Source organism: Muntiacus reevesi, chromosome 3, assembly GCF_963930625.1.
Source record: "Muntiacus reevesi chromosome 3, mMunRee1.1, whole genome shotgun sequence".
In the NCBI taxonomy this organism is placed as follows: domain Eukaryota; kingdom Metazoa; phylum Chordata; class Mammalia; order Artiodactyla; family Cervidae; genus Muntiacus; species Muntiacus reevesi.
In genome coordinates, this window is record NC_089251.1 from 42302332 (window position 1) to 42318860 (window position 16529).

Genomic DNA, 16529 nt, shown 5'->3' on the forward strand with positions numbered 1-16529 from the left:
CACTAAGTTGTTCCATGGGCCCCAAGGCCCCATGTTCTGTCTTCTCTCTACTTTTCAGAGTCGTCTTCTGCTTTATATATAATGTTCAGGGGTTTTGGTTTATAATTAGCAGAAATCATAGGAAAAATAATGTCTTTCCTCATCATCCTGGAACTGGAATTTACATTTTAATGTAAAGTTAACATTCCTAAATTTACATTTTAATGTGTTTAAACAGTTATATCAAATATATAACCATTATTGGGGGAACTGTCAGACGCTTTATATATTATGTGATAATTTTCATAATATTGTGCTCCCAAGGACTTTTAGAAAAGAACATCTTTACCTAAACTGAAATTCATTGTTCAAATTATTAATGAAAACTTTTCCCCTCTAGGAAATAATGCAAAAGGTGTCCCAAGGCTCCTGACCAGTGAACAAAGATTTGAGAAAGACAGACAGCCAAGCTCATGTTTTCTCCTGATCAAGAAAATCATCCATCCAAAGCACCAGTAAAATATGGTGAACTCATTGTCTTAGGGTAAGACTTCTCCATCTGATGAGCATAAAATTGAATGATATATGGTAACTTGAACATCTTGGTTAAATGCACTTTTTTTTTTTTAGAGTTTATATCCTGCCTATTTCCAAAGAGTATTTAAAGCTACAGAGTTATATTACCAAATCAAGAAGTTCTTTTAATTCTCATTTTTGTGTCATCCTTTGTAATTACTCAAATGCTCCATAAACTCTGCCTCACCCTCACCCCTAGAAAGGACAAACCTTCTTAAAGATGAAGTGAAAAATGTACTTGTCTAAAGTCACATAGCCAGTCCATCTGTCTTCCCTATGCCTTTTAGAAAATTTGCCTTAGCTGACTGTACCCAAAATCTCCCATCTGCTTAGGTCATTTCACGTAGGTTAGTGTTTATTTGTTCCTTTGCCCTGTGAGACAGATGCTCTTTCTGCTTTTGGTCCTGTACTTAAAAGAGTTGTATAGACGTGACAATATGATGATTCTGAAGCCCAGGACATTGCTACTTGTTTGCTTCGAAAGTAATTTCATCTATTCTACTCATACAGTCTTATGATTGAGGAATAAATGATTCCATTATTTTAGTTTATCCAGTCTAAACTTGCCACAGCTGTCAAATGGAGACACAGTGTTAGTCTGTTTCTTAGAGATCTCAGAAACTAGACATTGTAAAATTTACTTTCTCCCAACTGTTTCTGTCCTGCCTAAAAAGCAGTTCTAGACATTTAGAACATATTTTAGAATCAGGTTGGTGCAAATTCTTCTTTAACTGAGACTGTGGCCATTGTTTCAGGTAAGAGAGTAAGAAAAACTGGGGAAATAATATGGTGTTATTGAGCTTGACTGGAAGCCAGGAATCCTGAATTCCAGTACTTTTTCCAACACTGCTAGCTGTGTGGCCTTAGGCAGGTCGCTTAACCATTTTGGGTCTTAGTTTCCTCTTCTGTAAAATGACAGACAAGATCAACTAAGGTCCCTTGAAATTAAAGAAAATGTGTTTTTGTTTTTTTTTTTCTCAAAAACAACTTAAAAGATTGTAAACTTAATATAGGAACTACAATATTACAATTTAAAATCACATAGATTTTGATGTATTAATAACAGATTTTTAACCACCAAAAGCTATTCAAAGTTAAATTCTTCAGCAGGAAATTTGAGTCATCTGAAGAATTAGAATTTAAAATTTAGTGTATGGTTTCAACTGGCTCTTTTAGCCCAGCAGTTTCTCAGTTATTCTTATAAAATGGTTGTCTCTGTACCTAGCACTTGATGTCTTAAAATGCAAACAATGCTTCTCAACATTTTAGAAGGAGAAGTCAAGCTGGATAAGGTGGTCAGTTTTGTGCTAGTGCTAGTTAGAAAAGAGCTCTGAGCTACAAGAACACAGTGTAGGAAGAGAGAATATGTCCAAAGGAGGAAGGAGGCGCGCTCTGGTAGACAGCAGTGAGGGGGAGTGAGGAGCCCTCAGTTTGTGAGACTGGGGGCAGCACAGTCCCAAGCAGCAAAATCCAGTATGTATTAGCCGAGGGGCACTACTCTGAACCTTTAGCAAGGTTAGCAGGGGCTTTTGCCAGGAGAATCAGTGTGTTTTACATTTTACAAAGGTTGTTCAGTGTCATTTCTATATCTGACAACCTTTAAGTAAACTCTGTTCCCTTCCTTGTCAGCCACTAGCATAGGCCATTTTATAAGCACAGTCTCCTCCACCCTCAAAACTATACCCATTCCTTGCCTCAGTTTCCCCCCAGATTAACCAACGATAAACAAGAAACCATAAAACCAAATTTGTCGGGCCATAAGGGGACAGTACATGAGGAGAGAGTATTATTAAGCTACTGTTCACGCTTCGGCAAAGCAGTAAAGAATGGAGAAAAGCACACCAAGCACCTAGATTCCAGTTCTAGCTTTGCCAGTGTCACTTATGTGACCTTCAGAAAATAATGGAGGGACTCAATTCCTCTGAAGAATAACTTGATTCCTAACCTGTAACAGAGGCAAGTGGTACGTACCAGTTTTGCAGTTTTTATGAGAAAATGGATAAAATAAAGTGATTTGTGAAATAGAACCCACTAGTGCCTAGGACATAGTTAACACCCAGATGTTTGTTTTGGACCTTTTTTCTATTGGTTCACTCCTCGCTCACTTGGTTACCTTTAGGGCATGTTTATGTTATCATGGAGAAATGGTCATAAGATCTGAGCAACACACGTGTTTAACGGCCACTTAGTTATGCTCTGTCGGACAGGTTTTACTGACTCAACGTGAATGTATACAGGCCAGTAGCTGAGACTGACCAGTCTAAAAATTCCTAATTTCAAAAGTTCAGTTATTTATAAAGTGTTTGGTTCATAGTTAAAGGGGATTCTATTTTAAGCAGGTCATATTTGTTTCAATATGTACTTTTAAAGGTTGTATTACCACATGCAAACATTCACCTTTAAAAAAAATAGAATGAGTCATAAGAAGTCAGATATGCCATTAATCAGCTCTTGATTATCTTAAAGAGGGAAGAAAACTACAAGTAATTTAAACTTGTGTGTAATCCAAAATGTACTTCTCTGTGACTTCAGACATAGACAGAAAAAAATCTTTTTTGTTTCACACTTAGGCAGCTGGTCTGGGGATCAGCAGTTGCTAAAAGTTAATTCTAGACACTTTCAATCTGCTAATAGATAATTAATCAGTGGTTGATCCTCTAAGACAAAATAAAGCTTTTGTTTTAGAATTGTGTGGTTCTCACATGAGATCATCTAAACTTTTTTCTCTCCCATCAGGTATAATGGGTCTCTCCCAAATGGTGATAGAGGAAGGAGGAAAAGTAGATTTGCTTTGTTTAAAAGACCTAAGGCAAATGGGGTGAAGCCCAGCACTGTGCATATTGCTTGTACTCCTCAGGCTGCAAAGGTAAAACAAACAAAAACTAAATAAATTAACTTGGAGAGATTGAAAGACATATTTGCTGTTTATATTCTCTTGTAGACCCTTCACATTGTATACCAGAAGTTTCCTTTTGTTTGGATGGGAGAAGACACTTGGGAGATAGGATATCTAAAAGGGCATAGGACTTTTTTTAATAACACATGAGATCCATGAGTAGAAATTAAAAGGAAGTAATTCCTTTTTTGTCATTAAAAAAAAAAGCGGGGGTGGAGGGGGGACAGGGCTTCATCTAGAATTTGGAATTGTGGAACTGCCCTGAGATGTAGTACGTTCCCGCTATTACTCGAGGGACCTCCCTGAGCTGGGCAAGGAGTGTGGTACAGAATATATGTATTCAGGGCCTAGAAACATGTTTGGATGAGATCATTTTCTTAACTAAGTGGTCTTTATCAAAGATTTTATATATGCTCTTGTTTTTATTTTTTATTTTATGACCCCCACAGCTTTGTAGCATAGTGCCTTAAACACGGTTAGTTCAGTTGCTCAGTCGTGTCTGACTCTTTGCAACCCCATGAATCGCAGCATGCCAGACCTCCCTGTCCATCACCAACTCCCGGAGTTTACCTAAACTCATGTTCATCGAGTCGGTGATGCCATCCAACCATCTCATCCTCTGTCGTCCCCTTCTCCCCCTGCTCCCAATCCTTCCCAGCATTAGGGTCTTTTCCAATGAGTCAACTCTTCACATGAGGTGGCCAAAGTATTGGAGTTTCAGCTTCAACACCATTCCTTCCAGTGAACACCCAGGACTGATCTCGTTTAGGATGGACTGGTTGGATCTCCTTGCAGTCCAGGGACTGTCAAGAGTCTTCTCCAACACCACAGTTCAAAAGCATCAATTCTTCGGCGCTCAGCTTTCTTCATAGTCCAACTCTCACACCCATACATGACCACTGGAAAAACCATAGCCTTGACTAGACAGACCTTTGTTGGCAAAGTAATGTCTCTGCTTTATAATATGCTGTCTAGGTTGGTCATAACTTTCCTTCCAAGGAGTAAGCGTCTTTTACTTTCATGGCTCCAGTCACCATCTGCAGTGATTTTGGATCCCCAAAAAATAAAGTCAGCCACTGTTTCCACTGTTTCCCCATCTATTTGCCATGAAGTGACGGGACCAGATGCCATGATCTTAGTTTTCTGAATGTTGAGATTTAAGCCAACGTTTTCACTCTCCTCCTTCACTTTCATCAAGAGGCTTTTTAGTTCCTCTTCACTTTCTGCCATAAGGGTGGTGTCATCTGCATATCTGAGGTTATTGATATTTCTCCTGGCAATCTTGATTCCAGCTTGTGCTTCTTCCAGCCCAGCGTTACTCATGATGTACTCTGCATATAAGTTAAATAAGCAGGGTGACAATATACTGCCTTGATGTACTCCTTTTCCTATTTGGAACCAGTCTGCTGTTCCATGTCCAGTTCTAACTGTTGCTTCCTGACCTGCATACAGGTTTCCCAAGAGGCAGGTGTGGTGGTCTGGTATTCCCATCTCTTTCAGAATTTTCCAGTTTATTGTGATCCATACAGTCAAACCATAATCACAGAAAACTAGCCAATCTGACCACACGGACCACAGCCTTAAACAGAGTAGACCTTCATTAATTATTAAATCAAATCAAAGCTATGAAAGTAAATACCCAATTGTGTCTATAACACAACTTCTCAGGTGCCTGGCCTACTTCATGCTTCTAGCCCCCTTTTTATTCCCAACCAGAATTTCCAGAAGCTAGGCCACCATTTTAGGACACTTGGGCTTTTCCTAGAGTGATAGACAGTAAGGGGTCATTTCAGATCTTACATTTCTTCTACTTCAAATTTTATAACAGACTCAATTTGTTACTGTGGTGAATGAATAAACACTACAAAGAGTTCTTTACATCTGGAATTACCTATATCTTTAAGCAGCCGCAGAATGTACATTACTGTTATACCATCTAAGGTATATTTTTGTAGATTAAAAGTAAATGAGAGGGAAATTGGCATACAGTGCCTTGTTTTAAGTCACATTTCCAGTCCCCGGACTTTCGGCTTTGTTTTATATCCAGTGTGGTGTCTGAGCAAGAGCCCTCAGAGTCTCCTCTTACTATTTAAGAGCCAGGGAATGTAGAAAAGTGACAGTTTCTTTTACGTGTTTCCTTATGTTCTTTTGCAAAGAAGGGATGTGCTAATAAATAATAAGCAGGTGGTAGAGTGAAAGCTTTATTGATCTGAGGAACTTCTTTCCAGTATTTCCCCACTGAAGTGCTCTTGGCATTTTGGGTGTGCCAATTCTTTATACAGGACTGTTCCACCTGTTGCAGGATATTTAATATTAGGTTGGTACAAAAGTAATTACGGTTTCGGACCATGAATTTTAAATCGTTGTAAGTAGGCTCAAATACATCTTTATATTAATCAAAATAGGAACCATTACAGCCAACACATTTTTGGCAACGAGAAATAATTTTGTTTATTCATGTAGCATAAAAATCTGTGCTTCAGGATTCCATGAACTCTTGGAAAGCAATTTCTGCCTCCTCCTGGTTGTGGAAGTGTTTTCCCTGCAAAAAGTTGTCAAGATGCTTGAGGAAGTGGTAGTTGGTTGGCAAGAGATCAAGTGAATGTGGTAGATGAGACAAAACTTTGTAGCCCAATTCATTTAACTTTTGAAGCACTGGTTGTGCAATGTGTGGTCGGGCATTGTCATGGAGAAGAATTGGGCCCTTGCTGTTGACCATTGCCAGCTACAGGTGTTGCAGTTTTTGGTGCATCTCATTGATTTGCTGAACATACTTCTCAGATGTAATGGTTTCACCAGGATTCCGGAAGCTATAGTGGGTCAGATGGGCAGCAGGCCACCAAATAGTGACCATGACAGTTTTTTCGTTTAAGTTTGGCTTTGAGAAGTGCTCTGGAGCTTCTTCTCGGTCCAGCCACCAAGTTGGTCATTTGCTGGTGGTTGTATAAAATCCACTTTTCGTCACGTGTCACAATCCGGTTGAAAAATGGTTTGTTGTTGTGTAGAATAAGAGACGGAGAAGGCAATGGCACCCCACTCCAGTACTCTTGCCTGGAAAATCCCATGGACGGAGGAGCCTGGGGGGCAGCAGTCCATGGGATCGCTAAGAGTCGGACACAACTGGGCGACTTCACTTTCACTTTTCACTTTCTTGCATTGGAGAAGGGAAATGGCAACCTACTCCAGTGTTCTTGCCTGGAGAATCCCAGGGACGGGGGAGCCTGGTGGGCTGCCATCTATGGGGTCTCACAGAGTCGGACACGACTGGAGTGACTTGGCGGCAGCAGCAGAATAAGAGAGGATGTCACTTCAAAATGATTTTTTTGATTCGCAGTCAGCTCATTAGGCACCCACTTATCAAGATTTTTACCTTTCTAATTTGTTTCAAATGACCACAGGATGGTCATTGTTGAATTCTTTGGCAAATTCTTGTGTAGTTGTAAGGGGGTCAGCTTCAATGATGCTCTCAGTTGGTCACTGTCAACTTCCGATAGCCAGCCACTGCACTCCTCATCTTCAAGGCACTCTTCTCCTTTGCAAAACTTCAACCACCACTGCACTGTACGTTCATTAGCAGTTCCTGGGTCAGATGCATTATTGATGTTGCAAGTTGTCTTTGCTACTTTATGACCCATTTTGAACTCGAATTAAAAAATTGCTCAAATTTGCTTTTTATCTTTCATCATTTCTGTAGTCTAAAATAAATATAAAATAAACAGCAAGTAATAAGTCATTGGCAAAAAAATTAAGTGAGAAATGGACATTAAAATCATGTATAATAACATAGCCACATAGAGTTCAACAATGCAGAACAGCCAGTATTTTTGCACCAACCTAATATTCTTAGTCCCTTCCCACTGAATGCCATTTCAGCCCTCAGTCATTTGTGATGGCCAACAAACACAGCCACCAAACACCCCTTACACAGCTGATACTACCTCTGGTTAAGAACTCCTATCCTAGGGAAAATTTCTAAGTCTTACTTCTGTAGTTTCCTATTGTGTACTTTTCTTCATGTTTTTACTGTCATACTTCTCATGTTTCATTGCTGGCTCCTTTTCATCTTTACTAGGCAGCAAGAATCTTAGGGATCAAAGATTGACTTTCTGCTTTTTCAATTTTGGAGGAGTGTGTAATGAGGTCAGGAAGAAAACTAACTGTTTAGTCTAGCAGTCATCTGGGATGAGTGCTTAAACCCTGACTTCCAATACAGTGAGAATTTAACTTGACACAGCTCTGTATTCTCAGTCTGAATAGATCTCATAGTTAAAAAAAGAAAAAACAGCTTATAATCTCAAAGTACACAAAACCTGTGTTTTTAAATCCCTTTAGCCATTAATAATGACCACAGTACTAAAAAATTATTTCATCGAAAAGTCAGCTGCTTAATGTTGAGATAAAGTAATTATATATTTTTAAATCTTTAAAACCATTTTGTCATGTTTATGAATGCATCAATGTGTAGTAAAGCCTGTTAAAGTGCACGGGAGTGACCTAAACTGTACTCTTGAGGTCCAGTTTCTCTACAGAGACAGGAGTAGGGAAGGACATATAAGCAGCCTTCATTATATCTGCAGTTTAATTTCTTTTAAAATATCAGAAGCAAAAATGGTATTAGTAAGAGTGATAAAAGTTGGGTAGTTAGTACCCAGGTGTTTGTATATTCTTTTTGTATATTTGAAAATTTCACAGTCTTCATTATCTTAAAACTATGAAGACTTTTATCTATTCCAGGTTAGCTACCAATTGAAACCAAGTAAAATTTCATAATACCAAAGTTTTAATTACAAAAGTTTTTTTTTTTTTCCAATTTAGCCTCTTTGCTGCATATAATCATTCTTCTGTGTCTTTCTGTGTTTCTTTTACGCAACCTGTTTCCACTTCCTCTGTGCAGGTTTTTCCCCCTCTGATATTATCATCAACTCATATGCATAGAAAACGCCTGAAAACAAAACTGAGAAGTTCTTTTTAGCAATGTTTTTAGTTTGGCATATGTCAAAAGTACAGTCATAAGCATTATATCCATTTCCTTTGGTATGTTTAATCATTCTATGAATTTTTCTGTATCTAGCCTAGCATATGGCAAATACTTGTCATCTATAGAGTCACAGAGTGGCTAGGAAAACCAGTTAACTCTGCTTATTTGTTACCTTTAAACCTCTTTAATTATTAAATAAGATTCCTCTTGTCTTGCAAGATTTTGTATTTTCTCCTTATCAGAGCAGTACTGAGTACTGCTTTCATTTCCTACCTGGGATTTGATTTTTAAGTATCTTGTAACTTGAAATACTTATAATGTAGACTCAGATTTTACAGTTTTTTTTATACAGTGAACTTATGTTTTTACTCTGTAATTGCTTCAGTGCACAGGTAGACCTCAGATATATTTTGGGTTCAGTTCCAGACCACCACAATAAAGCAAATCACAACTGGTTTCATTTCCTAATATATACATAAAAGTTATGTTTACGCTATGCTGTGGTCTCCTAAGTGTGCAGGGTTCCCTGGAGGCTCAGATGGTAAAGAATCCACCTGCATTATAGGAGACCCGGGTTCGATTCGTGGGTTGGGAAGATCCCCAGAAGAAGGGAATGGCAACCCACTCCAATGTTCTTGCCTGGAGAATCCCATGGACAGAGGAGCAGGCGGGCTGCAGTCCATGGGCCACAAAGAGTCGGACACGACTGAGTGGCTGAGCACATAAGTGTGCAGTGATAGCATCGTGAGAGTTACTCAGCTGTGTCCAACTCTTGCGACCTCATGGACTGTGGCCTACTAGGCTCCTCTCTCCATGGAATTTCCCACCATTGAGCCACCAGGAAAGCTCTTAATTTTAAAGTACTGTTAATGCTAAATGCTAACTATCATCTGACAATGCAGAGTTGCCACAAATCTTCAATTTATAAAATATTCAGTGTCTGTGAAGCATAATAAAATGAGGTCTGCCTGAATTCTTCTGCATTCCACTCACTCTAAGAAACTGTCACACAAAGGTTGTACAAGTTATTAATCTCTAAATTTCAGGGGGAAAATATGTCACACATGTAATAAACAGATTACCGTTTTTTAAAGAAAGAATAAAAACCTCTACTTTTCTTATTCGCAATTGATCAAACAGATATTTTATTTAGAATAGCAGTAATGATGTTCTTGATTATGTATTAACATATATATTTTTATATGTCTGTGTATAGGTGAAATGGATATCAGCACTGACATAAGAGATGTTTTCTTTTGTAATTATAAAATAGTTGACTTACCCTTGAAAGCAGTATGGCGGTATTTTTTTTTTAAACTTTTGTTTTATGTTGGAGTACATATACTCCAATACAAAGTGATAGTGTTGGGTGTGCGACAGTGTGATTCAGTTATACATTTATATGTATCTCTTCTTTCTCAAATTCTTTTTCCAATTACATTGTTATAGTATAATGAGCACAGCTCCCCTTTTTCTTTTTTTTTTGAAAAAAAGGTTATCTATTATCTATTATGGTTATCTATTGTGAAAAGGTTATCTATTTAGATTGAGGTACCTGCTAATTTTTGCTATTAATCTTTTTTTTCTTAGGCAATAAGCAATAAGGACCAGCATAGCATATCATACACCTTGTCTCGAGCGCAGACAGTAGTGGTTGAATATACTCATGACAGCAACACTGATATGTTTCAGGTATTATAACATCTAAACTTTTTTTCTTAAAGAACAAAAAAAAGTTAAAAACCTGTTGTAATTGACTTTCGCTGTGGTCAGCTTAAAGGTTATCATACTTAATGCATTTCATTAAAATAGATGTTGATTTCTAAACCCCGTGTATAGAAGTCCACATAGCATGGGTAAGAGATGGGCTCTGATATCAATTTCTGGTAAACATTACTTAGCCACTCTCTGCATCAGTTTCCTCCTATAAAGTGAGATAATAGAACTTCCTTCAGATGACTATTAAGAAGCTTAAATGTGTTAGTCCCTCTGAAGTACTCAGAACTGTGCCAGGTACCCAGTAAACACTTAGCTCCTAGTATTGGTAGCTGTAAAAATAATTATCATCTATTATTATCCAAAAAAGAAACCAAGGAATATTTTATACACATTGATGATCTTTTTTGCTATTACTTCTCACTTCCCTCTCTAGGCAACTAAAAGTACAATTTCTAATTATTCATATCATATATGTGAAGTCAAACTTTCTTCTCAGCACATATTTGGTCAAAGCTAATGGTATAGTAAGTTTTTATTTCTCATTCTTTGTACCAATCCAGTACTGATGGTTTTATAAATCGATGATAGAAGAGCCAAACCTTAAAGACATAAGCAAGATTCTTGATTAAGAGAGACATCATCTCTCTTAATACTGGGTTTTTGTAAAGCCTTGGGCTTTTTTGAAACAAATTTAAGTAGGATATAAAGTGCCTAATAATGTTGTTCTTATGATTATTGTCCCAATGACTTTTCAGTTTTCTTAACTTTATGAGAGAAAATGAAGATGAAAAGGCCTGGAGGTGTCTTTGCTGTAGTCAGTAACAGAAATGTTTCTTTAAAGTCACTCTATACTCAGCCCTCTTAATGGAATGCTGAATTTTTTAGAATAGTGGAAATATTTTTAGTTCCAAAGGTTTAAGACCATTTTCTTTAGATATTGTATTCTTAGAAATAAAGAAAAGGAACATCCAAATGTTACATTTTTTTAATCAATAAATTTCCCCCTAAAACTATCCAGACTAAATAAGGACTTTGTACTTAGTGGCAGGATAAAAACACTAGAGTTTTATCTTAAAGTGTGTTGATAAAAGGAATTCTTAAAGCTTAACTATGCAAAGAACAACTTAAGAGTCATCATCTTTGTAAAGGGAGTAGTGTTTCTCAATAACAGTTTTCTTTATATTTTATGATACTACTTGTTCAGTGTTATTTTTTTGGGCTGTGCTGGGTCTTCATTGCTGCCGGCAAGCCTTCTCTAGTTGCAGTGAGTGTGGGCACCTCTGTTGCAGTGAGCGGGCTTCTCATTGTGGTGGCTTCTCTTGTTACAGAGCACAGGCGCCAGGCTCATGGGCTTCAGTAGTTACAGTGCTTGGACCTAGTTGTCCCATGACATGTGGGATCCTCTCAGACCAATGATCTGACCTGGGTCCCCTGCATTGGTAGGTGGGTTCTTAACCACTGAACCACTAGGGAAGTCCTGTGATACTACTTTATAACAAATACATTAATGAACTGATTTCTAAATGTTTAATACCCTGTGATAATTGTCATTTTCGCCATCTCTCCCACCGATTTCATTTTTTCAACTTTCATCTTTCAAAATGAAATTAATTAATTTACTAGCTAGTACATTTAAAGATGTTTTTACTTCACTGACACCTCATCCAGCAGAAGAACTCTGTTCAAGGAAACTTGTCTCTCTGAAATATGGCCAAGAACCAGGAAGAAAACAGAAAAAACATTTAGGCATATAAAATAAATGCCACAGAGTCCATGTACTGAAATTCCTTTTCTGTACTCCCTAGAGAATCCCTTAGGCCATCACCAAGAACCTTTTGAAATACTTTTCCTTGAAGTTTGATTATCTGATTTCTCAACCCATAGCAGAATTAAGAGTAGCTAGTTCAGGGAGGAATATGCTGCAGAGACACGTATACCCATCAGCAAGAAATGAGAGTTGACAGCCTGACAAAAAAGACAGGAGAAAATCTGTGAAGTAGACGTAAGACCTCAGAGCACGGCTTTGTAACATTTTAACATAGGGATCAGTGTTCTTCTACACCTTTATAGCACCCAAAGACATCACTGCACTTAAGCTTAATATAAACAGTATTCATAGTGTAATGTCCTGGAGTCATCATAGAAGATTTACTTTTATGTTCATTATGTTCTGTTAAGGAAACTAGAGTAATATGTGGTAGACATATTTCTATCCCAAGGGGTTAAAATTAAAATCTGCAGCCACTTAGAAATCTCAGCCATCCTAAACTCTTCCTTCCCTGGGGGTTTCCTATATTCTGGGTTCTAAGTTCCTACTTAATTCTGTGCTCTAAGTGATTACTACATCAGAGGAAATCTGACAGATTGGTTTTCAAGGGTATAGATACCTCCAGAGTTAAATGTGATAAGTTTGAGCTTGAGAAATTTCAGAAGCTTGATGATTTCGCCTTATTGTTTGTGCCTTTGAGTGAATTTTCCGCTGTGTTCCTTTCTATAGGTTTATAGATATTTCTTTTTCTCTTAGATTGGCCGGTCGACTGAAAGTCCCATTGATTTTGTAGTAACTGACACAGTTCCTGGAAGTCAAAGTAATTCTGATACACAGTCAGTGCAGAGCACCATATCAAGATTTGCCTGTAGAATCATATGTGAACGGAATCCCCCCTTTACAGCACGGATTTATGCTGCAGGATTTGACTCATCAAAAAACATCTTTCTTGGGGTAAAAAGCTTTTTTCCTAAATGTTGCCTTTTACAACCGCTTCTGTTTCCCAGTTTACAAATAAATAGAAGTTCTTTATTCTACTAGGAGAAGGCTGCCAAATGGAAGACATCAGATGGACAGATGGATGGCCTCACCACTAATGGCGTTCTTGTTATGCATCCACGCAATGGGTTCACGGAAGACTCCAAACCTGGAATATGGAGAGAAATATCAGTGTGTGGAAATGTGTTCAGCCTGCGTGAAACCAGATCAGCTCAGCAGAGAGGGAAAATGGTGAGTACTAAGATATAAACTTCTTAATTACAGTAGACTTCATAGGGTGAGTAAGCTTTCCCAATTTAAACAATACTCTGTGTATTTTCTACTTGTATCTGTATATCTTTGACCAACATATTTACCAAATTGGAAATATTAAGCTTACTGATTATTAGTCAGATGGTTTAAACAATAAATTGTCTTTACTATAACTCTGAAAAGATGTGTTACTGTTCAATATTTTATCCTTGATTTTGAAACCTATATTTTTCATGACTGCCATTCAAGTTTCTTCAATAAACAACCAGAGGAAATCTCGATTCTTGAGTAAGAAGCTTGTAAGACCAAAACTCTGAAGTAAAAATCCAAAACTCCATGGTGAATGTGTGTTTTTTGATTCTTGTTTCCTCTAGGTGGAAATTGAAACCAATCAGTTACAAGATGGCTCATTAATTGATCTCTGCGGCGCAACGTTGCTGTGGCGTACTGCAGAAGGCCTTTCCCACACTCCTACAGTGAAGCATTTAGAAGCTTTAAGACAGGAAATCAATGCAGCGCGACCTCAGTGCCCTGTAGGGTTCAACACACTAGCATTTCCCAGCATGAAGAGAAAAGATGTTGTTGATGAAAAACAACCATGGGTATATCTAAACTGCGGCCATGTGCATGGCTATCATAACTGGGGAAACAAAGAAGAACGTGATGGAAAAGATCGTGAATGTCCTATGTGTAGGTCTGTTGGTCCCTATGTCCCTCTGTGGCTTGGATGTGAAGCTGGATTTTATGTGGACGCCGGCCCTCCAACCCATGCGTTTAGCCCATGTGGGCATGTGTGTTCAGAAAAGACAACTGCCTATTGGTCCCAGATCCCGCTTCCTCACGGTACTCACACTTTTCATGCCGCCTGTCCCTTCTGTGCACATCAGTTGGCTGGTGAACAAGGCTACATCAGACTTATTTTCCAAGGACCTCTAGACTAACAGACAGTTGTCCTGCGGGACTACATTAAACATTTATAAGCTAAGTGATCTGGGCTTTCCAACCTGTTGTCCACGTCACAGGTTTTCTGCTCTGGTCGTTTGCATTAAGATGAAGAATTTTTTTAAACATTTGTAATAAATAGTAGCAATTTCTGAGCAAAAATCTGGGAAACTCAAGCAAAGGGATTTTCGAAAGTACCAGACTTCTGATTTCTGAGTTTTGAAAATATATTTTGAGGAGAAAAAGACACAGTCTAATTTGATGCCTTCCTTTTAGTGTTTTTGAATCACCCATCCTCAGTGTTGAAAAATTGTTTTGTATAACTGAGGGTACTGTTGGTTCAAACTATGTTAGTTTACAGTTTGTTGCAAAATTGTAAAATACAGCAACATGTATATTAACTTTTTTTCTATTTATCTTTATTATAGAAAATATCTTAGACTGTTCCCGATAGAGTAGCATGGTGACGATAGTCTCACACTCCTGGTGGGAATGGTAGTTTAGCAAGCGTAGCTCAAGGATTTGCAGAGTTAGGAAGAAGGACAGGAGAGACTTTCTCCCCACCCCATCTAAATATGAAATTTGGTAAATTAGAATGCTTTGTAAAAACAAATTCATATTAATTATCATTATGTAAGAGGTGTTTGTTTTTAACCACATTAAAGATAATCGGGAAAGAATTTTTTCCTTAATGTTTCTTCCGAGTATAGTACTATAACAAAAGCTTAATGCTAAGAAACATTTTATATGCTCGTTTGAAAATGCAATTTAATCTAGATTATCTATTTTTCTCCCACAGTAACTAATCTGTTTTTAGTATCAGCAGCATTTGGCAAGTTTATTTTTTAGATATAAACTGTGGTTCATCTGTTCACTGTTTCTAGAAAAAAATCATTCCCATGAGAAAAAGCATAAATTAACAAGAAAGGAGAGTGACTTGATTTGCTTTTAGAAAAAGAATGCTGAATTAACTATCCTGTATTTGGACTTATTCAGGTGTTAAGAAACGTAGAAAGATTTGAAGGATTGAATGACAACAGTGCTCTTTTGTTGTTGTTTTTTTTAAATCTTAACAGACCAACCTTAACTGTGGATTTGAATCCTATAAGGACATTTGCCACAGTGTGACTCAAGGAAGTATTTGGTTGGCAGGTGAGCACCAGTGACAGCCAATTGGAGGGACATACTTGCATGGTCAGTTTATTTCTTAACTCCTGTAAGTTCTTTGCTTTCAGAAGGAAGAAAACATTTTCTCTCCCCTTCCCCCACCCACCGGTTTTTTGTTTGTTTGTTTTTAAATACCCACAAGGAAAGTATAGACAGCTGCACTACATCAAACCCTTTGTGACACTTGTAAAAATCAGTACACTTTTAGGTTAGACAGAATCATTTTTTTAATCTTTTGATTTGTTTTCCTTTAGTTCAAAAAGCTGTATTATACTTAATTGACTCTAGCAAGATTTTGTATGTGGTAGCATAGCTTTAATTTATCCTGTTATGATACTGTTCTGAATTTTCTTTTGGTTTTTAAAAAACAAAACCTGTTGCTTAGAAGCCATGAACTATTTTACTTTACTTCAACTTGTCAAAATTTCCTTGTTTTAAAAAAATGATCATTTGGGTTCACTCAGGAAATGCATGTCAGGAAACTTGTATTATAAGTTGACTAGTTGTGATGTACCAGTAACTGCTGTTACTCCTTTTTCAAAGATATACAATTGATTTTGAAGTTTTCTGGATTGTCACATGCTTTGTGACTAATGCAAGGAAATCAAGTCCTGTGTTGTATTTGTTCTAGTCATTTCTATTCAGGCTATATATTGTAGCTAATTTTTATTTGCAATTAATTTATTCAAACTAAGTAAATACTTTTCAAAATAGATACTTGAATTTGTTTCTGTGAGTTCATTTTTCCATAACTTAGAATGGGAAACCAGAAGTGAAAAATAAACCAGAAGTGTGGATTCGTTTTGTGGACAAAACAAATCCACACTCCAAAAAATATTCACTTGAAATAGACGAGGAGTTTGCATGTAATGTAACTCTTTATTCTCTTAGGAAAGTATCTCTTCCTTGTTAATAAAGGAACTTCTTTAGTGGTTGAGTAGTTGCGGCCATTTTCTAAGTTAAACCCTGCTAAAGAGATAGCTCTTCTTAGTAAGTTGCATAGCTAGACTGTTTAAGCAGTGCCTCAGTAATCATAAAAGGTTCATGTTCTTCCTGAGCTGTCTGAACTTCCTCCTATTGGGAAAAATCTGGTTCATTTTCTATCAAATTAAAGTTATGAAAACTTAGATAATTTAAGTCATCAGTCATATGTTTTTCTGTTCAAGCATCTTAATTATTCAAGCAGTTTAATTATTAAACATTTTGCCAATGACTAATGGAATACTTTTACTTACTCAGTTGTATTAAGGGAA

General features: G+C 37.3%; 1 protein-coding gene across 2 annotated transcripts in view; it reads left to right on the forward strand.

The window, feature by feature from the left end:
• Nucleotides 1-16216, forward strand: part of PELI1 (pellino E3 ubiquitin protein ligase 1) — a 53987-nt gene extending 37771 nt beyond the window's left edge. For both annotated transcript variants that reach the window (XM_065929058.1, XM_065929059.1), the window contains exons 2-7: nt 380-523; nt 3292-3421; nt 10020-10121; nt 12673-12870; nt 12958-13146; nt 13542-16216. In XM_065929058.1, the coding sequence (XP_065785130.1) occupies nt 453-523; nt 3292-3421; nt 10020-10121; nt 12673-12870; nt 12958-13146; nt 13542-14108 (1257 nt within the window). In that variant the 5' untranslated portion in view covers nt 380-452 and the 3' untranslated portion in view covers nt 14109-16216. The remainder of the gene's footprint in view (nt 1-379; nt 524-3291; nt 3422-10019; nt 10122-12672; nt 12871-12957; nt 13147-13541) is intronic.
• The last annotated feature ends 313 nt before the right edge of the window (nt 16217-16529 follow it).